This window comes from Dysidea avara, chromosome 1, assembly GCF_963678975.1.
Source record: "Dysidea avara chromosome 1, odDysAvar1.4, whole genome shotgun sequence".
NCBI classification, from domain to species: Eukaryota; Metazoa; Porifera; class Demospongiae; order Dictyoceratida; family Dysideidae; genus Dysidea; species Dysidea avara.
In genome coordinates this window covers 24,569,229-24,591,652 of record NC_089272.1, presented here as the reverse complement: position 1 = coordinate 24,591,652, position 22,424 = coordinate 24,569,229, and the positions used below count along the sequence as shown (strand labels likewise).

General features: G+C 38.2%; 2 protein-coding genes and 1 long non-coding RNA gene across 4 annotated transcripts; all 3 read right to left on the bottom strand.

Annotated features, from left to right (window-relative positions):
• Nucleotides 1-7,565: 7,565 nt before the first annotated feature.
• Nucleotides 7,566-8,610, bottom strand: LOC136249174 (uncharacterized). Its single transcript, XR_010698103.1, has 3 exons — nucleotides 8,480-8,610; nucleotides 7,932-8,162; nucleotides 7,566-7,779 (listed from the first exon to the last, which is right to left on the bottom strand). It is a non-coding gene; the product is annotated as an uncharacterized lncRNA (long non-coding RNA).
• Nucleotides 8,611-12,131: 3,521 nt separating this feature from the next.
• LOC136260217 (uncharacterized) lies at nucleotides 12,132-13,774 on the bottom strand. The gene is made up of 3 exons (XM_066053870.1): nucleotides 13,114-13,774; nucleotides 12,448-12,714; nucleotides 12,132-12,345 (listed from the first exon to the last, which is right to left on the bottom strand). Exons 1-3 carry the CDS (start codon nucleotides 13,342-13,344, stop codon nucleotides 12,232-12,234), a joined length of 612 nt encoding a protein of 203 aa, XP_065909942.1. The 5' UTR covers nucleotides 13,345-13,774; the 3' UTR covers nucleotides 12,132-12,231.
• Nucleotides 13,775-14,001: 227 nt separating this feature from the next.
• Nucleotides 14,002-22,033, bottom strand: LOC136260206 (uncharacterized). 2 transcript variants are annotated; one of them, XM_066053848.1, is made up of 5 exons: nucleotides 21,938-22,033; nucleotides 19,574-19,653; nucleotides 18,459-18,764; nucleotides 16,129-16,563; nucleotides 14,002-14,213 (listed from the first exon to the last, which is right to left on the bottom strand). In XM_066053848.1, the coding sequence occupies exons 2-5, from the start codon at nucleotides 19,635-19,637 to the stop codon at nucleotides 14,122-14,124; spliced, it is 897 nt and encodes a 298-aa protein (XP_065909920.1). In that variant the 5' UTR covers nucleotides 19,638-19,653; nucleotides 21,938-22,033; the 3' UTR covers nucleotides 14,002-14,121. The 2 variants fall into 2 exon arrangements, with proteins under 2 accessions (XP_065909920.1, XP_065909928.1); XM_066053856.1 differs by having other exon boundaries at nucleotides 19,574-19,678; nucleotides 21,938-22,010.
• Between the last annotated feature and the right edge of the window lie 391 nt (nucleotides 22,034-22,424).

Sequence of the window (22,424 nt, the reverse complement as noted above, 5' to 3'; positions counted from 1 at the left end):
AAATAGCACGACAATTATTTTATATTGATGGTTCTCTAGTAGTTGTACCATACATAGCTCTTAAATCTCAAACTGATTTACTGTATATACTTACACTGGTTGCTATATAGGCCTGCCCAAGCCTTTGAACAGCATACTGATACCTGTTTAAATAACCTCATACTTTAGTTTCATGCAAAAAAATTCATGATATACATATTAATGTAAAATACTTTAAAATATGAATTACAGTGAATGAAACTTATTTTACACAAGTAATTTAATGTGATACTCTGTTGGAGTATCTTAATCTTTTCTAGCACTCAGACTGGTAGTTCAAGCCACACAGTTAATTTTGGCTAGTTTCTTGCATGCATCCTTATAATGGACAGGTTTGTTGCATCTTTTAAACACCACTATTTCATTGCTTCACTGGCAAAGCTACTATTGAGATAACCAATTGCAAGGCAGCTGCAAAATAAATTTTGCTTGAATTTTTGGTATTGCAAAATAATCTAATAGAGCAGTCATGGTTGCAAAATTGTATACTTTACAGCTACATAATTATTTGTATATGCTGGCCACATTTTACATGGTCCCATTGCCAACGTTTAATGTCAAAATAGGCCAAAGCCTATAAGAACTGTGCTTGCATAGACACGTGTAAAATAAAATTAATAAATTAACAATTTCATGATGCAAGACACAGTATTTTTACTTTGAATTCCACAATTTCCCTCTTTTAAGATGTTTTTGCAATGCAACCAAGTAACTAAATACATATAATTGTCATGATGGTCACATACAAACAGGAATGGAAGTTATACTATATGTGCATTTTTTCAAAGTAACATGTAGCTAACTGCATGTGTGTCAGCAAGAGTATAAAATGGTGGAGGTAGAGGGTCGAACTGCACATACAGTGTGAAAAATGAGCCTGTAAAGTCCTATGACATCATACAAATAACTCAGTGCATCATACAGTGATTTGTGTTGATTGGTGACTAATTATAAGCTTAGTGGGAGCACTGTGTGAGTGTATGCGTACACGACTACACGTGAAGAGACTGAGGCTACTGAATGAAAGAAAGAAAACTATGGCATATTGCAAATAAGAACTCAGTACAAAGAGAAAGACACTGGCAGCTAACTTAGAAAGCCACGAATATCATCTCACGTGACATCCTTAATTCGAGGTTTCATTATACTGCCTTGACAGTTCTGCTAGCGAAAGTGATGCATGATGCACATCTAGATGGAGTTGGATTCCATGTGGACTACCAGCCAAAACAATATATCAAGACACACGATAGTGTGTCGTGCAGCCAAGAAAGCCAGCGACCACACCGTGAGTATATTTACAGGAAGAAAGAAAACAGCTTTTTCATGCATGCATAACTCCATGGTCCCTTCTCCAAAGCACACCATTTTTGCATTATAGCTGTCCCCCAAGTAGGGTACGCCAAACAGCAAATTTTATTAAATTTACAACATCCATTTGCGAGATAGGGGCATTCAAAATTTCATTTTAATTTCTTTGTTTTTTTCTTATGCTGTATAGGGGCTTTGATTTCTTTTCACACATTTTGCAAAAATTGCTATAAAATGCAAATGTGTAACTTGATTGCCTCGATCTTTGGCACAAATGAAGAGTGTGTAACGGTGGATTCATGTACCAAGTTTGTTGTGAATCTGACTAATATTCAGGGAGTTATGAACATTTATTCACGTAAAAAAAGATCAAACTTCTGTCACGGCTACAGGGTAAACCAAACATAGAAATGACTTGAAAATTGGTGTGTAGATAGGCTGATCATCGTAGCAGTGCCTTTTGATAGTTTCAATAGCAATAGAGTTACAGCGACAAAGTTATAAAGCAAAAACTAGGCAAGTGTAAAATCGCAGGATCGAGATACTCTAATAGAGCCATCACCACGGGGTTAAAATGGTGTGCAAAAATGTCAAGAAAAAAAAACACTTACCAGAGTTCAAACCAGGGACCTCCATACCTAACACTTGCACCCTTAACCAATGAACCACTGCTACCTTGACTGATCACCTCACTTAATTTCTGCTTTATAAATGAAATTTCTAGTTGAAATCTGCTTATAATCAAACATTTGTAATTTCATAGATCTACCAATAGAAGTACTAGATTGTTCTAGAATATTCTATGTATGTTCTATTAAAAGTCCTCAAAAATGTGCACTCTATTAGAGTATTACAATGATATTATCAAATATTGAATTAAATCATGCAATGAAATACATTTATAAGCTGTCTTCAATAATCATCATTGTATCTACATAGAAAAGAAGAAATGTGAGTAAAAAAAAACCTCTAAGTCAGCCATAGGCTGGTTTTGGGAGCTCAAAAAGAAATGAAATCCACACAAAAACAGCCAAGCTGTGAAAAAATGGGGTGGCCTTAAAAATCCTGGGTGAAAAAAGTTGTGAAATTAAAGGTGGCGGCCAAGGAATGGCTGCAATGATGTTAATGCTAAAAAAATTTAATAATGGCTGTGTGCATTGTTAAAATCTATTAGCATTAACATCATTGCAGCCATTTCTTGGCCGCCACCTTTGATTTCACAACTTTTTTTCACTCAGGCTTTTTAAGGCCGCACCATTTTTTCACAGCTTGGCTGTTTTTGTGTGGATATATAGTAATGTGTTAATTTACGAGAGGAGATGAAGGTATGCAGGTTACTTTATAGATTCATTTTTCACAGCCTACAGTGCAGTTTGACACTCTCCCTCCCCATTATATACTGTTGGTATAAGGGTAAGGCATCACTTAGAACAAAGAAATCCACAAACCACATTGATATTGTTGAATTGCTGTAGACATTTATGTGTACTTTACAAGTATCAAGACACACGGTAGTGTGTCGTGCGGCCCAAGAAGCCGGCGCGCAACCCCGTGAGTATATTGACAGGAAGAAAGAAAACGCAATTTTCGCACCTCTGTAGCTCTGTGCTGCCTTGATGAAACAAGACGAATTTTGCTGTGTACATTCCCTCCAACTTCAGTACTCCACATTCCAAATTTGAGCGAAATCGCTTCAGGCATTCCTGAGATATGCGACTTCAGAAATTGGCTTAGTTTCTTCGTTTTTTTCTTCTTATTTTTCTTCCTCTTTTCGCACACTTACAAAAACTGCTATAAAACGCGAACGCGTTATCCGATTGCCTTGAAATTTGGCACACAGACGGGGGGGGGTATAAAGGCGCATCTCGGTACCAACTTTGGCTGGAATACCATAAACAGGCAAAGAGTTATGAGCGATTATGCACGAAAAATAACACCAATATGTTGTCACGCCTACAGGGTAAACCGCGTATGGGAAGAAGCTGAAAATCGGTGGGTGAATAGGTTAACTATTGAACCTCAAACCTTTTGTGGTTTGAAAGAAATCGAGCTAAAAACCAGGAAGATACAACAACAAAACCAACAGTGTGTAACAATTACGCAACCGAGATTAGCTAATAAAAACGAACACTTGCCACGCCTACCAGATAAACCGCTTGGGGTAATGCTTTGAAATTCACTGTACAGGTGGAGTAATCATCTTAGAAAGGCTCTTCAATGGTGTAGAAGAATCAGACTTAAAGCCACGGAGTTATAACACGAAATCCAACTTGGTGTAGCAAGTGCGAGATCGAGATACTCTAATAGAGCAGTCATCCTAATAGAGCAGTCACCCTGAACAGAATTCAAGAGATCAGTTAGAAATAAGTAACCTGTATAGAGATCAGCTACAAACAAATCACCCTGTAGAGAGTTCAGCTACAAACAATTCACCCTGTTTAGACATCAGTTAGAAGAAGTTTTCTTGTAGAGAGTTCAGTTACAAACAAATCACCCTGTTGAAAGATCAGCTAGAAGATGTCACCTTGTAGATAGTTCAGTTACAAAGAAACCACCATGTAGAGAATTCAGCTACAAACTAGTGACCCTGTAGATACATCAGCTAGAAGAAGTTACCTTGTAGAGAGTTCAGCTACAAAGAAACCATTCTGTAAAGAGCTCAGCTGCAAACAAATCACCTATACAGAATTCAGCTACAAACAAATCACCCTGTAGAGAGATCAGCTAGAAGAAGTTACCTTGTAGATAGTTCAGCTACAAACAAATCATCCTGTAGAGAGATCAGCTAGAAGAAGTTACCTTGTAGATAGTTCAGCTACAAACAATTCACCCTGTACAGAGCTCAGTTAAAAGAGGTTTCCTTGTAGAGAGTTCAGCTACAAACAAATCACCCTGTAGAGAGATCAGTTAGAAGAAGTTACCTTGTAGATCGTTCAGCTACAAACAATTCACCCTGTAAAGAGATCAGCTAGAAGAAGTTACCTTGTAGAGAGTTCAGCTACAAAGAAACCATCATGTAGAGAATTCAGCCGCAAACAAATCACGTGTAGAGAGTTCAGCTACAAACAAATCTCCCTGTAGAGAGATTAGCTAGAAGAAGTTTCCTTGTAGAGAGTTCTGCTACAAACAAATCACCCTGTAGAAAGATCAGCTAGAAGAAATCACCTTGTAGAGAGTTCAGCTTCAAAGAAACAATCATGTGAGAGTTCAGCTACAAACAAATTGTCCTGTAGAGAGATCAGCTAGAAGAAGTTACCTTGTAGAGAGTTCAGCTACAAAGAAACCATAATGTAGAGAGTTCAGCTGCAAACAAATCACCTGTAGAGAGTTAAGCTACAAACAAATCTCCCTGTAGAGAGATCAGCTAGAAGAAGTCACCTTGCAGGGAGTTCAGTTACAAACAAATCACCTGTAGAGAGTTCAGCTAGAAACAAGTCACCCTGTAGAGAGATCATCTAGAAACAAGTCACCTTGTAGAGAGTTCAGCTACAAAGAAACTACCATGTAGAGAGTTCAGCTGCAAACAAATTGCCCTGTAGAGAATTCAGCTACAAACAAATCACCCTGTAGAAAGATCATCTAGAAGAAGTTACCTTATAGAGAGTTCAGCTACAAACAAATCACCCTGTAGAGAGTTCAGCTAGAAACAAGTTGCCCTGTAGAGAGTTCAGCTAGAAGAAGTTACATTGTAGAGAGTTCAGCTATAAAGACACTACCATATAGAGAGTTCAGCTACAAACAAATTGCCCTGTAGAGACAAACAAATCACCCTGTAGAAAGATCAGCTAGAAGAAGTTACCTTGTAGAGAGTTCAGCTACAAAGAAACCATAATGTAGAGAGTTCAGCTGCAAACAAATCACCTGTAGAGAGTTAAGCTACAAACAAATCTCCCTGTAGAGAGATCAGCTAGAAGAAGTCACCTTGCAGGGAGTTCAGTTACAAACAAATCACCTGTAGAGAGTTCAGCTAGAAGCAAGTCACCCTGTAGAGAGATCATCTAGAAACAAGTCACCTTGTAGAGAGTTCAGCTACAAAGAAACTACCATGTAGAGAGTTCAGCTGCAAACAAATCACCCTGTACAGAACTCAGCTACAAACAAATTTCCCTGTAGAAAGATTAGCTAGAAGAAGTTACCTTATAGGGAGTTCAGCTACGAACAGATCACCCTGTAGAGAGTTCAGCTACAAACAAATCACCCTGTAGAGAGTTCAGTTACAAAGAAACCACCATGTAGAGAGTTCAGCTGCAAAAAAATCAATCACTCTGTAGAGAGTTCAGCTAGAAGAAGTCACCTTGTAGAGAGTTCAGCTGCAAATAAATCACCCTGTAGAGAATTCAGCTACAAACAAATCACCCTGTAGAAAGATCAGCTAGAAGAAGTTACCTTGTAGAGAGTTCAGCTACAACGAAACCACCATGTAGAGAGTTCAGCTACAAACAAATCACCTGTAGAGAGTTCAGCTAGAAACAAGTCACCCTGTAGAGAGATCAACTAGAAACAAGTCACCTTGTAGAGAGTTCAGCTAGACGAAGTCACATTGTAGAGAGTTCAGCTACAAAGAAACTACCATGTAGAGAGTTCAGCTGCAAACAAATCACCCAGTAGAAAGTTCAGCTATGAACAGATCACCCTGTTGAGAGTTCAGTTAGAAACAAGGAATCCTGTAGAGAGATAACCTAGAAGTATCGCCTTGTAGAGAGTTCAGCTACAAACAAATCACCCTGTAGAGAGATCAGCTAGAAGAAGTTACCTTGTAGGGATTTCAGCTACAAACAAATCACCCTGTGGAGAGTTCAGCTACAAAGAAACCATTCTGTAAAGAGCTCAGCTGCAAACAAATCACCTGTACAGAATTCAGCTACAAACAAATCACCCTGTAGAGAGATCAGCTAGAAGAAATTACCTTGTAGATAGTTCAGCTACAAACAAATCACCCTGTAGAAAGATCAGTTAGAAGAAGTTACCTTGGAGAGAGTTCAGCTACAAAGAAACCATTTTGTAAAGAGCTCAGCTGCAAACAAATCACCTGTACAGAATTCAGCTACGAACAAATCACCCTGTAGAGAGATCAGCTATAAGAAGTTACCTTGTAGATAGTTCAGCTACAAACAAATCTCCCTGTAGAGAGATCAGCTAGAAGAAATTACCTTGTAGAGAGTTCAGCTGCAAAGAAATCACTCTGTAGAAAATTCTGCCAGAAACAAATTGCCCTGTAGAAAGATCAGTTAGAAGAAGTTACCTTTTAGAGAGTTCAGCTACAAAGAAACTGTTCTGTAAAGAGCTCAGCTGCAAACAAATCACCTGTACAGAATTCAGCTACAAACACATCACCCTGTAGAGAGATCAGCTAGAAGAAGTTACCTTGTAGATCGTTGAGCTACAAACAATTCACCCTGTAGAGAGAGCAATTAGAAGAAGTCACCTTGTAGAGTGTTCAGCTACAAAGAAACCACCATGGAGATTTCTGTAATCAATATATGTGACCGGATTTGCGAAAAGGGGTCTTCCACACACATCCAATTCCGTAAACGTTGGAGATCATAACTCAATGTTCAAGTAACATATTAACCTGAAAATTTCACCATGTATTCAGCTATAGTGGTGCGCACCACTGCCCAAATTTCAAGGCAATAGCTCTTTCCAATCTGGAGTTATCAATTGTCAAAGTTGGCAAATTGGATGTGTTTGGAAGGCCCCTTTTCGCAACTCCGGTCACATATGTATTATATATATAATTTGTACATTTACTGATAAAATATTTAAAGTACATCTACTTCATCTTTTCTTCTTCCTGTAGTAAAGAAAAAAAAATAGGTTAAAAAAGTCCCAAAGCTGGCCATAGGCCGGCTTTGGGGTATACAAATACAAAAAGAAATGAAATCTAATCCAAAACAGCCAAGCTGTAAAAAAGTGTGCGGCCCTCAGAAAGGCTATGGTGAAAAAAGATGTGAAATTCATGGTGGCGGCCAAGAAATGGCTGTGATGGTAGATTAATGGTAAAAATTTTAATAATGACAATTTAGGTAAATTTTGTGAAGCGGCACAAAAATTCACCTGAATTGTCGTTATTAAAATTTTTACCATTAACCTACCATCACAGCCATTTCTTGGCCGCCACCTTGGATTTCACATCTTTTTTCACCATAGCCTTTCTGAGGGCCGCACACTTTTTTTACAGCTTGGCTGTTTTGGATTAGATAAGTGTTAACCAGAAGGAATGTATTGCCATATATAACATCTATGTACTGTGGGATGGGTTTAGCCTGCATATATATAGATACATATACAGCCAGTCTCAGTTTTCTCAAAATCAAAGCTACACTACACTGTCAGTATAGCCACTAGCAGGATGCTGAGGAGTCCAAATCCCTTTACTGCATTAGCACTCCCACACTATTGGTTGATGTTCTGCTGAGTAACAAGGTTCTATCAATAAAAAATGTGGTTAAACATCACTCCTTGTATATCCTATAATATTATATAATAGCCAGTTTTACTCATATGCAACTAGCTATATGACTACATATAGGTTAACAAAGTTGAACATATATAAACGCACATGCAGAAATTTTACATACTGTATCTCCACAAGCATCCACAACATCTTGAAACAAAGGTCTGCAAGTTGATGAGCAGGCTGTAGATGCATCAATGTTGTTTGGATCAGACACTGCAGTAATGCAATCTGTGTTGCTTATCAGTATTACTGTTGCACTTGTACATACAGTAGAATTGAAGCCACTGCCACTGCCCATGTCATCGTCATCACTATCACCACAGAATTGGGTAATCCCTGTTCCTAAAGAATCCTGAAATGCCGTGTATAATATTAATTGGAGTGACTTGGACACATTATACATGGCAAAGATTTAGTTTTTCAGTAAACATGCAAATTTTGTCTATGAGTAGTACGTGCAACACCAGCGTACAGTATTCACAGCATGAAAAGTTCAGCAATAGAAAATAATGTGGTTGTGCCAAGTAACCAAGTTCAGGATCAGTTGGCATAAACTGCCCAGTATACACACATATAGACAGTTAATATGCCAGCATGAACTACATCGTAGCTATATTAACTACGTGCACCGTTCTAGACTACAGTATACACTTTGTCTACCATGCATACATCATGTGTAACTGCTCTCGCAGCGATCCAAAACCTCTTCAATCAGATCTCTGCATGTTTCCTCACATAGGTCAGCCGAAATAGAGCCATCAAGGAGAAGTCCAAAGGTTTGCACACAGTCCTCATCGTCCATAAGGGCTGCTTCAGCAACGGTACAATTATTCAAGATTAGCTTTGCAATACACCGGCCAGTAACAGGGAGAGCACGAGTACAGCTAGTATATTTGCTGGATCAAACTTGGCCATAGCTATAGCTGAACCGAGCGGCTACGTTGCTACTAGGTTAGGCCACTCCAAGTCATACCTTAGTTTCTGGTCACTCCCAAGCCTACAAATGGATGCGGGCGGGCGGATGATCAGGACTTCAGGACTATAGACTCTACTGTGACAATATACTGTATGGTACTATTATTTGCTCAATTTAGCAAATTCATGTTGATTTTTAGTCAAACTTAACCAACAACATAAGTAGTTGTGCTTCGGCAAACAATGCACTAGGAAAGTTGTTGATGGATCATGGCTAGCTATACACTGATGTATAGCATTTAAGTATATTTATTTATTTATTTAGAATATACTATAGGAAATGTTTTGCTCATGTAGCTACTTATGCTTTCCAAGTGAAATAAATGTCTCATTAGCTATGTCAGGAAAGTATTACTATGACTTATAGCTAAGTTGTTCAAATGGTCATGATCCAAAATGAAATTTAACTTCTATTTTCACATCAGAAATTCTTCATTCAAATGTGAAGTCTTAGCCCACTAGCTATGTGTTTCCAGCCTTCTATTCAGCAAACCTTGAGAAAAGTAACTGTCAAAGTTTTGAGTCATTGAGTGCTCCAGACTAGTGTTTTTAGTGATCATCTGGGAATGTTTAAACTATAAGGGTTTCTACCTGCCAATCTAATTTTAGTTATGGAAAAGTTTAAGTTTAAGCTCACCAAATGTTGCCGGCTTTCCATACCCCTGCAGTGTTCAGTGATAAAGAATTTGAAGTTACTAGACTAATTATTAGAGGACTACATTTGAATTATAAAGTTAAAGCTATGGCCCATCTGCATGGACTAGTAGTTAATGCTACTGAAATTACTTTGGTTACAGAAACATTAGTAACAGTTATAATCTGAACAGCTATATAATCAAGGACAAAACTAGCTATAGTTAGAAACATTTTATTAGTGTGGCATATATACCATAATATTAGAGTTAAGAGTAGTGTGACTGCTCTATTGGAATCCCTGACTGCTCTATTAGAGACTGCTCTATTAGAGTATCTCGATCTTTTGCAGTAAAAAATAAGTGTCTTGCTGGGTCACATGCATTTAAGCACCTGTAATATTAAAAATAGTCCTCATAAACTAGGGTTCCAGGTTTACCATGCGGGCGGGTGACCAGAAACTAAGGTTTGACTTGGTGTGGCCTTAAGTATATCGCAGTAGACCTATCAAGCTGCAGTTCACACTTCGGATCACTGACAGTCGTAATTCATATCGTAAATTCGCGGATTTCATTTGTATCTTCAGTCACGTGACTGCTCGCACCTTACTGGCTTACATACGTGATTTCCGGTAGCTATTAATTTAGTGATGATAACGTCATAAATTTGAATATAGTTACAAGGAGTGTAGTCTCAGGCTAGGGTTACCAAGTTATTTTAAAAATATTTAACTGGAGCCCTGGTAAAACAAAAAGAAACCTAGTCATTATATACTTCAAGATAATTCAGATGAAGGATAAAACTGGGAGCGGTGGGTTAAAAACTGGGGTGGGAAGCAGGAAATCACGTGAGTTCCATTGACCTGTAGCATACCAGCTAGGGCAAGTGTAGCTCTAGCCGAGTGATAGCAGACTAACAAAGCTTGTACTTCACATCTTAATTTTTCTGCTGGATCCCTTCCTGAAACTAGAGATACCCTTCAGTGTCTTTAGTTTCAAGTCACTGTAGACAGTCAAATGTGTCACATCTACATGTAAAGAAAGACTGCTGATTATACAGCAAATATTAATTTTTGTTGATACAACGAGTATTACTTTTGTTGATACAGCAAGTATTTATTTATTTAAAAATCTATTGTTTTGGTGAAAGGATTCAACAAAAGCATAGTTGATGTAAAATCAAATGAACTTAAGACACAAAGATAATTGATTACTCAGTTTGAATTCTCACTCTCTAGAACTCCACTTGCCCTTTTTTGCCAGTGAACTGAATTCTCACTCCCCATGCATCCTAGTTTTCGTATACCCACCAGCCATATATAGATGGGATATAGTATCTATTGTACAACATATGAGTATTGAGTGCTTGTGTGTGTGTGCATGCACATGTGTGTATGTTCATGTATGCATGCATGGCTTTGTGTGTGTACAGCGTGTGCGTGTAAAGAGAAAGAGAGATATAATGTTCCTACTGTGTGCAAGAAACTTAATTCACTTTGCTCTAGTATACACGCAGGAGGACCTGGTGACCTAGCTCATGGGGACAACTGAGGATTACATTTCACATTACTATAATTATTTTATAGGGAACTATGTTTTCCAGAAATTGATCAAGCTAAAGCATTTCTCTACACAAATAATTTGTGGAAGGGAATGGTTATCTGTTGTTTACTCAATTTTGTACTAACATACCGTATATATGCATACACACACACACACACACACACACACACACACACACACACACACACACACACACACACACACACACAAACACGCACGCACGCACACACAGTATTGTCTTAAATGATAGTGGTTTCAGCCTACTGTATGTATATGAACTAAACCGTGGTAGCTAGGTGGCTATATCTGTAATTATTGTTAATATATTTGGCACTATAGTGTGTGTATGTGTGTTACATGCAGTTGGCTAACAGTTATGTTAGTTAGCATTTGATGTTAATCTGACTGTGTGATCCGTATATTATCAGGGGTCCCATGATGGGTTCCCATGCGGTATTTCTGGTTAAAGCCATTTTAATATCTACTGAAAAAATGTATCTAAAGCAGCTATAACTGCATTTTCTGCTAGAGATATAAAATGTTGGCAAAGCTCATTAAATCGAAGTGATTCAATTCTACGTACGTGCTTTCAACAAGTTGGTCACTGTCTGCCAATGTGTATGAAGTAAAATAGTCTTATGGGCATCTATGATGGGTTTACTTTCTTGCAGACTATCACATTAAGACTACTATACTACAGATCTAAAAAATTGTGTAGGGTCACACTAAGATAATTATTTGATTAAAACTTCCTCTCAATATAAACCTCATTTACCTTAATTAACCAAAGTATCCATGCCTGCTACATGTTAATGCGTGGTCACTTCTCAATGTATTGAAAATGTGCCTCCATTCTCACTACCATCCCTGAAACTTAAAGAAAAATTATCTCACACTTTAAGAATTTTATACATGCAGCATGTTTACTGCACTAGTAGCTCCAAAACAATTTTCTTCATCAAGTGTGATTTTGATAATAGTAAACTAGAAGCCATGCAGCATGTTGCATCACATATATATGAACTCTTGCTATTGTGTATTATAGGAAAATGCATAATCTCTCCTTAGCTATATATATTTTATGTGAAGGTAATTGACATGCACAGTATTGAGTGAACTTCCATATGTACGTACCAAAGGAATTATTGGTGGGATGGATGTAATATAATATTAGATGTTAAAATATACATTATAACTTCCTATGCAATATTCTAGTTGATTGAGTCTCGGTTTTGTCGTGTACAGCTGATATCAATAACAAAATACTGCTGTAACTGCCACAAGCAGGATGCCACAAATTCCAAATCCTTTTACAGCAACAGCTCCTCCACATGTTCGCTTAATATCACGTCGCTTAACAAGAAACTATAAACAAATTTAAGAGTTAGTGTCATGTATAACATGTTACTATATACATGCATACACATTGTAGCTACAGTTATAGATAGCTACACAATATATCATTACCGTATTCCCACAAGCATCCACAACAGCTTCAAACAAAGGTTTGCAAGTTGCTGAACAGGCTGTAGCTTTATCAACATTGTCAGGATCAGCAATTGCTATGATGCAGTCTGTGTTGCTTATGAGTGTAGTTGTTGCAGTTATACACACAGTAGAATTAGAGCTGTTGTTTGTGTTGTCTTCATCATCATCATCATCATCATCATTGTAATCATCATCATCATCGTTGTTGTCATTACAGAATTGCTCAACACTGTCACCTATATATTCCTGAAATGTGCTAGTAGTAAATGGTTAATTGCAAGAGAAGCAGACCAATGTGCAAACAGACAGACATTGTTGCAGTTGCATTGCAGAACATTAAAACTATAAGTATCTTACATTGTGTAGTCAGAAAGTATATTAGGCAAACTTGACTGCTCTATTAGAGTGCATGCATATGGATCATCTGACTGGTCCATTAAACAAACTCATCATCTTTTTTCTGGCCGTGTATAGCCGAGTATAGCTAACACCGCCACTGCAGTATAGCGGCTATACTGCATCAAAATAGCTATAGCTACATCTGATCTAATTCACTAATTTGGCCAGTCCACATAGCTAAATGTGTATTTTAACACTATGCAATTAGCTAGCTTGCACCTCGCTTATAATACACAATGAACGTACCGGATAATGGCAGTTATCCAGTACATCATTAATCAAATTTCTGCATGACGTCTCGCAAAGAACAGCTGATGTAGTACCAACTTCGGTGACTAGTCCAAAGGTTTCCGAACATTCTAAGTTGGATCCAAGAGCATTTTCGGCATTGCTACAAGTAACTTCGTTGGCATTGCAATTCACCAGCAGCAGGGAGAGAGCAATAATAGTGACAACTGCTTCGTCAAACTGATACATAGCTAGCAGGAATTACAGTACCAGTACACAAAGCTACGTGTATGATACGTACAGTAATTAAGTAAAGTACTGCAAATAGCTGAGATAGCTAGCTATAGCACCACTGAGACTTAAATCTGATTATAAGTTCTTGGCCGGCTTGCGCAAATCTACGGAATGCTGTCTCTATAGAGGCGTGCGCCCGATTTATGAATATTTTCACTCTTTGCACTAGCTCATTAATGTTGAAAGCTTCAAATTACAAAATAAGCGCTATAGCTAATAAGTAACATTTTAAGTGAAACGTATGAATTTAAAGTACTGATCATGTGATGCAACAGTCAGCATGGGGTTTGCTGAAAATGATAATCTGGCACAAAATTTCTCTGGGCTATTATATAGCTATCATGAACAACTTTTGACAACTTATACATGCAATGTTTTCATTTGTTTGTCCTTGTGGCACTGTGACTTGATCCAAACAACCTCACGTAGTTGTTAAACCTTAGTGTACACAGCTTAGAAACTCATAATATAATACCGTACCCAGCTTACTACACATATGCCATGAAATCTACCATGCATTCAGCTGTAGTAAATACTGGCATATGAAAGAATTTTAGTTGAAACAATTGTACATTATTTTAAAACTGTACGGCAGGTGCCATCATGTTACAATTCAAGTGGGAACTAAATATAATAAACAATTTAATCATGCATGATGCAAAAACTACAAAATAGATTGCTTTGCTACTAAATAAATGAGATTTCTCTTTACACATTATATCCACTCGTTGATCAGTTGTTAGTAGGTATAATCACTGCCATTAGAGTAGTCACCATGAGAAGTAATATGCTACAGTGTATCTCAACTGCACTCCCTCTTTCTCCTGTAATTTCAGAGAACAAAATTAATGTACACACATGCATAGAGCTTGAAGATACAATGTATACCATGTAGCACTATAGAGTTTGAGCTTTAGCTACAGTTCACACATACACACACACTCGCACAGAGTATTTTGCTACATTTTTGATAGTAGGAAAGCTTGGCATTTAGGGACAAATAAGCAAGATTTCATCAAACTAAACTCCGATAAATCCAAATCAATTCAGCTAGTAACAACTTGCCAAACTTTTATCCTATCACATTGTCAAATTTCCTCCACCAAACTTTCCTGCTGTATACACTACACAGTGCATATAGTGATGCATGTTATGTACTCAGGAATCGGGATCAGACCATCTACATTGGAGCACATCCTTGCGACTGCTGAAGCACCTCACCAGGGTTTGATTTTTCACCACTTCTTAAACTTTTGTGAGTTAATCATACAGTACAGTAGTACTGCATATTAGGGATCATGGAGGAGTGGGCTTTACTGGCCAAAAATATCACCCAAAAACCAGCTTTCTGGTGCCTTGGCAGCATTGGTTAGGTATAACCAAGACAGTGCCTCCAGTATGACCCTAAATGCTTCCAATAAGTTGTTGCAAAGTTTTAATAAGTTTATTCAAAGGAATTTTCTACTGCCTGCTGCCTGCATGCTGGCCCATCCGACCACCCGCCTGCATGTCACTTCATCCCAAGATGTGCCTTTTTGCAGTATGTATAATGCACGCATCATGGACTTACCTTTGTCCTCCTTTACAGACAGCTCAAGGTGTGGATTCGCGGTAGTGCAATGAATGGCTTTCCTATGTTTGTCAATGAGAATTTTACATGGTAACTAGGTTCATTTCAGAGGCATTTATCCTACTGTTCTTCATTTGTAGTGCTGTGTAATGGGCTGAACATAGCTGAAACCGAAGCATAATGGCCATTTCACTTTCAAGTCAGCAATTGATAATTCAGACAAAGACATTAACTCTGATGCCATCCTTTCTTTTAATGTGGTATGCGGGGGTTCACCAGTCATAATTATGTTACCAAAAAGTAAACAAACAAGTATAAGGAAAATTAGGATTTAAAGTCAATTAGGGATCATAGGGAAACAAGGGAGGTCGCCTACACCTGCAGATATACTAGTGAACCCGCACTTCAGTCTAATAGTATATCTGCAAGTGTAGGCAACCTCCCTTGTTTCCCTACTTTTTTTCTATGATCCCTAAAATCCTAACTTGTTTGTTTACTTTTTTATGACTGGTGAACCCACGCATATTACATTAAAAGAAAGGATGGTATCAGAGTTAATGTTTCTGTCTGAATGTGTGCCCCAGCTATCTTAAAAGTGAAGTGGCCATTACGCTTCATTTTCAGCTGCGTTCCCTACTGTGATCCCTAATCAGCTTTAAAATTCCTAATACTTGTATGCCTGCAAAGAGTACCAATAAGTGAACATGGCTCATGGTTCCACGTAAGCCAGCAGACAGCAGCAAACATGGTTCCATTTATACAGTGCCTACAGACTCAAAACATAATGGGCAAGGTTCCACATATAATAACCCACGACACTGATAAGTGATTATGGCTCACAAAAAAGCTGACTGCTGACTATGATGCGTCACTATGTACTTCCACATCATAAAACTGATTAATATATTTTATATGTGTCCCAAAGCAGGTCACACCGAGGTATTCTAGCTATAAAAGCAGGTCAGACCAGGATGACCCAGACAAAATGTGCCTGATGCAATTTCAACCCTGATTTGAACAATCCCTGAGGGTCTAATATCTCTACTGTGGTAGTAATAAATTTTCAGATAGACAGACACAATTTGGAACTAGCCGGGCACTGCAAAATTAACTAGCCTTTGCAACTAGTTAAGAACTAATGTGCATAAAACTGAGCTCAAGAAGCTCACCTGGTGTTGTCTGCACTGTAGAAGTTGGGTTCATGTTCACTCTCATAGTAGCAGTAATGGTAGCAGTAGTGACAGTTGTGGTAGTGGTAGTAGTAGTAGTAGGAAGACTAACACTAGGCCTATCACCATTTAGAGGTCCAGTCATAAGGGTCATAGAATTTCTTTGTCCCCTTCCACAAACGTTTACAAGAAATCCAGTGACATTATAAGTAGTATCAGGACTCAGTCCCTCAATAGTGTAGCTGGTTGTGCTGGGATCAAGTGTTACACTCCCTATGGTAGGACCACTCAGAGTACTCCAGTGTAAGTATATACCACTAACATTTCCAGCTGATTCACTACGATAGCTGAGTTGAAAGCTCAAAGTGTCTGGGCTCCTGGGTTCACCAAAAATAGATGATGAAATACCAAATACCACATTCTCCAAAGGAGTTTCTATAACGGTATAATAAAGCTACGTAATTTTAAGACACATGTACATGAATATTGTACAATACATATAAAGTACAAAGTTAAAGCACAATGGATGATATGCATACAAGCGATGGTTGTTAACTTGCAATACTATCAAAAGGTAGTAAAAGTTGGTTGTGGCATTTACATACAACAATTTATTGGCTAACTTTAAGTAATTACACTATTATAAGTCTTGTATTATGACTATAGTAACTGTATTCCTTGCAGCGTTGTAAGTGGGCCGGGTCATTTGGGTCACATTTTGTCCGGGTCAAGTGGGTCTTATCCACTTCACTCAATATCTGGGTCTGACCCAAATGAAATCACATGTGACTATAAGTTAACAAGCTTGATTGTATTGATTGTAAACACTCAAAAAACTTACGTGGAGCCACACCCACCATTCAGGAATATGCTTTGCTGTCTGTGCAGGGTATTCAGAGCCACGCCCACTTATCGGAATTATACCAGCTGTGCTCTGTGGGCATGCATGCATCACCAGATCCGTGTTGCTACTTGAAATGTAGGTAACTAACTTCTGGAAATTCTGTAGCTGCATGTAAACTTATGTGGAGCCACCCCCACTTGATAATACGCAGGAAGAGCCACACCCACTTAATAATATGTAGCTACTCACTTCTTGCAGACAATTTTTTTATAGTGTAAAAAATGTGGGGCTGACTAGTGGAACTTGTGGACTTTTAATCTAGCTCTTGGGGCATGCCTCTATTTTAATTAAACCGGGTCCCATCCGGGTTACTATTCGGGTCAAACGGGTCAACAGTACTGACCCACTTACAACGCTGATTCCTTGTATAAAAACTGCATTCAAACAAATGTTTGTCTTAATTATAAACTTTTGAGTGCATCAGAGAAGTAAATGTCTGATCTCAAATATAGGCCTAGGGTGAACTGTTAGTGGCTTTAATTCTTTTCCTTGCTTCTATTACTTCTTCAAAAACCACATGAAAGTGCACAAATAATCATGTGAGCACTCTGTGAAAGTCTACATGCAAGCAGATATGTATCATACAATTGTTTGCCAATTGTTTTAGGCCTGCACTATACTTGTTTATCACTGCATATGCTTACCACTAAAATAATAGCATACATGACTTGAATTTAATTAAATTCCAGATCTAATATAAACCAGGTCTACATAAAAAGGCCCTATTTGTTTATAGGCTGGGTCAAAAAGCTGGGAAAGACATAAACCTGGAGCTATTATACAAGGAAATACAGTATGGTTGCACATAATACTACAATTCCTTTGAACTGTTTAAAGTACGGAGAGAAAACAAGGTCTTTAACACATTTTGGCATAATTAGTACCAATTTTGTGACCAAGTATGTTTTAATAATCAGAATTTTGCTCACTGTGTAAGTGTGTATGTATTTTACAATGGCAGTTGTAGGAAATTCTAAAAGAATTCAACACATTATTATGATTAAACAGGTGTGCTCTTTGCTAACAATTTACCACAGTATTGTCTGTCAAACTTTTCCTCAGCACGGTACAGCATTACATACAAACAAGAGTATGGGAAGTTCCACACAGTACAGGAATTTCTACACAGTACGTACAGGAAGTTCCACTAGAATAATATCACAGGCATGGATTTGATGATTTGGTCTGGGTGTTCCATCTTGTGCTATCCTAAAGCATGAAATGCATACACATGTGGTATACCCTCTTGTTGGCTTGCAACACCACCACTAAAGAATCCTAACCCTGTGTGGTTTCCATCACAAGTGATGCAATTAGCCACTCTACCAAGTACTGTGTTAAAAGGCCCACAATCAGGAGGTTGCACAGGAGTACAATTATGCACACACACACATATACGTACACACATATATACAAGGCTGTATACCTGAAATAATAGTGAGGGTAGAAGGGTTACTTCTCACTCCACTTTCATCACACAGGTAATTCGCTCCAGACTCAATACCAGCTAGTGTGACATTACTGATCAGCAGTCTGGTACTAACAATGGCTGGAGTTGAACTGGCATCACTGCTGTTGTCTGTTACTACATGGAAGGATGCACTGGACACATCAATGTTACCATTTCTAAACCACGTGGCACCAGATGGTGTCCCACTAGCAAACTGGAATGCACAAAAGAATTCTGCTGTTCCTCCAGCACATGTTGCCACATCAGATGGTGACTGAACAACTAAGGAGCATAACAAAGCAAACATGGAAGGAGTACAATATACAACAAAATACATGACATTGTATACTGTAAGTTATAACTTATATGTGATAGAGATGCTTTACCCTGTTAATTTCAATACATTTTTTATAGCAAAATAAAATTTTGCAAAAACGGCCGGTTTTCATTCAGCCAGTCATGTTTCATTTGAACTCTGAATAGAAATAAAAACAAGGGCAGTTGTTACATCTGAAGTATGGCACAATGGTGACAAACTGATTTTAAAATAATTGCATGACTGAATGGTGATCCTGGCATACAGTATTATAAACAAAGAACAAGCACCTCTGAAGTTAATCCACTAGCATTGAAATCGGGTTACTACTGCTGATCCGGATCACCCGCTTACCTAGACAACAATCCAGATCAGATCCAGATGTGAACTAATACTGAGGCATGCAGGGTGGTCGACTAGTATGTTAAGTACAGGAGTAGCTATATGGAAATTAAACAGATAATGCTTATAATTAATGATCAGTCAGTGGACACATAAGTTTACAGACAGCAAGATACATTTCCTGTAAGTAGGTGTGGCTTTGTGCATACCTGCAAACTTCTGTACTAATAAATTAGCATGGCACATCAGCTTACAAACAGTATTACACATTTCTGATACCACAGGCACCTGCAAGAAGGCCAAGCCTAACAGACTCACAATGGCTCGATCCTCTGGTAACATGTAGTCTAGGCAGTGTAGGTACATGACAAAGGAATTAAACAAGCAGTACTATGTAAATACTGTAACACTTGTAATCCATATAGTTACATACCTGTCACTTGTGCTACAACCAAATGAACTAAAGATAAAACTCCAATCAGAATTACTGAATCCATAGTCTGAAATTCTTTCCTACAAATAATCTTGGATCACAATACTACAAATTATTATATAGACACACATACAAATACACTTTACATTTATACGTATGTACATCTAGAATCATGATAGTGTAACATTAGAAGAGATAAGTGTAACAGGCACTACGTGATTTTTCATGCGACAACAGTACACACTATACATATTCAATATCTACTACATCATAAATAATGAGAATTACAGAAAATATTATTTAATATCCATGGCTGTAATATGTGCTATACTTTATGTTGTGGAAGTGAGACCAGTGTTTAAAGATAATGCATTTTAATATTAAAAAATGTTTAAAACATGTAGTCTGATTGGTCATGATGTCAATGATGTGTTTGGGTAGTCACAGGAAGTAGCTACATTGTGAAAACCACAATATAAGTTTGGAAGACCATGATATGTGCTACGCTTTGTAATGGACGTAGTAAGCTGGTAGGAGGCTGTTGTATTCTCTTATCAGTTAGCAGTAATTTGAGTGCAAGCAGAACCCATGCACTGCAATAATTATCCCTAGTGAGCTCACTCATGTCTATACCATATGTAACGCTACTGGAACATCTCAGCAACATCTGTAAGTAGCACCATGAAATTGAGCACATGCACTAGCAACTCAGCTTTGATGATCAGTGTACCAACAAACAGTGTACAAGCAGGAAAATTATGATTATACAAACCACACACAAATTATAGACCAGTGCACACTAAGGTGTGGCCCAGCTAAAAGTTGCTATGGCTTCAGATTTCACGATAATTTACAGGGGATTTTGGAGGGAAATGAGGGCAAATGTATTGAGCATTTTATTGCACAAACCTTCCCTAAGCAAAATAAACTTGCCATGCAACAAGTATGTTATGTACTTTTACCTAGTAACTTACTTTTTAAAGCACTCCTCTATTTTTCAGTACAATTACTCAAGGGGTGCACAACTCCGAAGAATCCTGTACAAGATTTCAAATCTTTGCGATTTTTCAAGATTTCAAGCAATTATGGCAAGATTTCAAGATTGCAGAACATTTGAAATCTTGGATATCCAGAATAATAGCATCACATGATACGTATTATACAGAAATTTCTCTGCAAACTTGTGGGGATGCTGGACGTAGCATATGTGATGCTGCAAATACGGAAGTATACAGGAAACATACAGAACTTTACAACAATTTTCAAAGATTTCAGATTTCAAAAGGAGAGATCATTTCAACAAGATTTCAAAGAGGGCTGTACAAGATTTCAAGGGAGTTGCGGACCCCTTGCAATTACTTCACATTAAACTTTTTAAAACATTTCCTAGCATGGTATTTATTTATCTTTATGATGTAAACACACCAAAGGACTGATCATATGATGTAGCTAATAAAGTGCCACATGCCTTAGTGCGCACTGGGTCTATGGGGTCTTGCATGCTTTCCCCCTGTCATTGTAGCTCGTATCTAGCTACATGGTGGTCTGTATTGACTTTATGCACTATCAATGCCAAGCTCCCCCCCCCCCAGGAATACTGTGGGTGGGGATTTGTACACACTGGACCCTCGTGCAAAGTTGATACTATACGCCCCACGCCAGTTAGCCGCACCCACAGATGTACAAATCCCAAAGTATGCCCGGGAGGGCAGAAGTGGGTTTGACATTTGATAGGTGCATTAGTAGGTAGGGTAAATTTGGATCATTTTTTTAGGTCCAGTCTCAGTGGCAAAGCCAGAAAGCCTATACGCCACTCGATTTGACAGCTCAGTATCTCATATCCGGCGGTATTTATAAACTTGACATGTACACACAACAGGCAGGTAGTCTCGCGTGGCCAGACCGCTTTTTTCCGTATATTGGGTGGGGAAAAAGGGTCTGGTGCAACTCCAATAGCTGTTTACTTCTGAGCCGTCCCCACATTCCGGGGACGCTAATTGAATAACATTGGTCACAAAGGAGGTGCCATGACGTCAGTAAGTTAACTAGAGATCTGCTTATCCTTTAAACGAATCTTAATTTGCTCCGATGTCTCTTTTATAGCGTCTTGAAAGTTAATCCTCATCGTGTAACAAGACTCACAACCAGAGCAGGAGTGTAGGAATACTTCATAGTTTTACTGACGTCATGGCACCTCCTTTGTGACCAATGTTATTCAATTAGCGTCCCCGGAATGTGGGGACGGCTCAGAAGTAAACAGCTATTGGAGTTGCACCAGACCCTTTTTTCCCAACCCAATATACGGAAAAAAAGCGGTCTGGCCACGCGAGACTAACAGGCAGGGTGCAGCTAGTACTGACTCACCAAATCCTCGCCAACTTCTCTAGTCTACACAACGACACTCACAGCACCAATCGCTCAGCACAATAATAAAATACAAACCCACGATCAATAATTTCTATGCAATACTTCCTGTGGTTATTAATTACCCACACAATATCCGCCAATTAGCTAAATATTTTTTTACTCAATTGTATGAGCACAGAACTTACTGTAATGTAGACCGGTCTAATGCAAACTTTGTACGTAGCTAAAGCTAGATAACTAAAACTTTAGTTTGCATTTGGTGTTTGTAAACTAATTATAAGCCGGCACTGATATTTGGCAAATTTGACTCTCTTGTTGCTAGCTAGCTCAGTAGCTAACCATATCATACATGCATACAACTGTACTACCGGTAGCTACCTGGCTGCATGTTCCTATATGGAAACGTATCTGCTGGCTATTAACTGACATAATATATCTGGCTTTAAGTGTATAAGCAAAAGCAAAGCAAAAGAGGTATAGCTGT

Excerpts from the sequence above, each read along its gene's own strand:
- LOC136260217 (XM_066053870.1), bottom strand. The coding sequence starts at position 13,344 with ATGTATCAGTTTGACGAAGCAGTTGTCACTATTATTGCTCTCTCCCTG. Across the intron at positions 12,715-13,113 it reads TGGATAACTGCCATTATCCG|GAATATATAGGTGACAGTGT; the intron begins GTACGTTCATTG and ends AGCACATTTCAG. Across the intron at positions 12,346-12,447 it reads TGGATGCTTGTGGGAATACG|TTTCTTGTTAAGCGACGTGA; the intron begins GTAATGATATAT and ends ATTTGTTTATAG.
- LOC136260206 (XM_066053848.1), bottom strand. The coding sequence starts at position 19,637 with ATGGATTCAGTAATTCTGATTGGAGTTTTATCTTTAGTTCATTTGGTT. Across the intron at positions 18,765-19,573 it reads GGTTGTAGCACAAGTGACAG|TTGTTCAGTCACCATCTGAT; the intron begins GTATGTAACTAT and ends TATGCTCCTTAG. Across the intron at positions 14,214-16,128 it reads TACAGTGCAGACAACACCAG|GAGAAAGAGGGAGTGCAGTT; the intron begins GTGAGCTTCTTG and ends CTGAAATTACAG.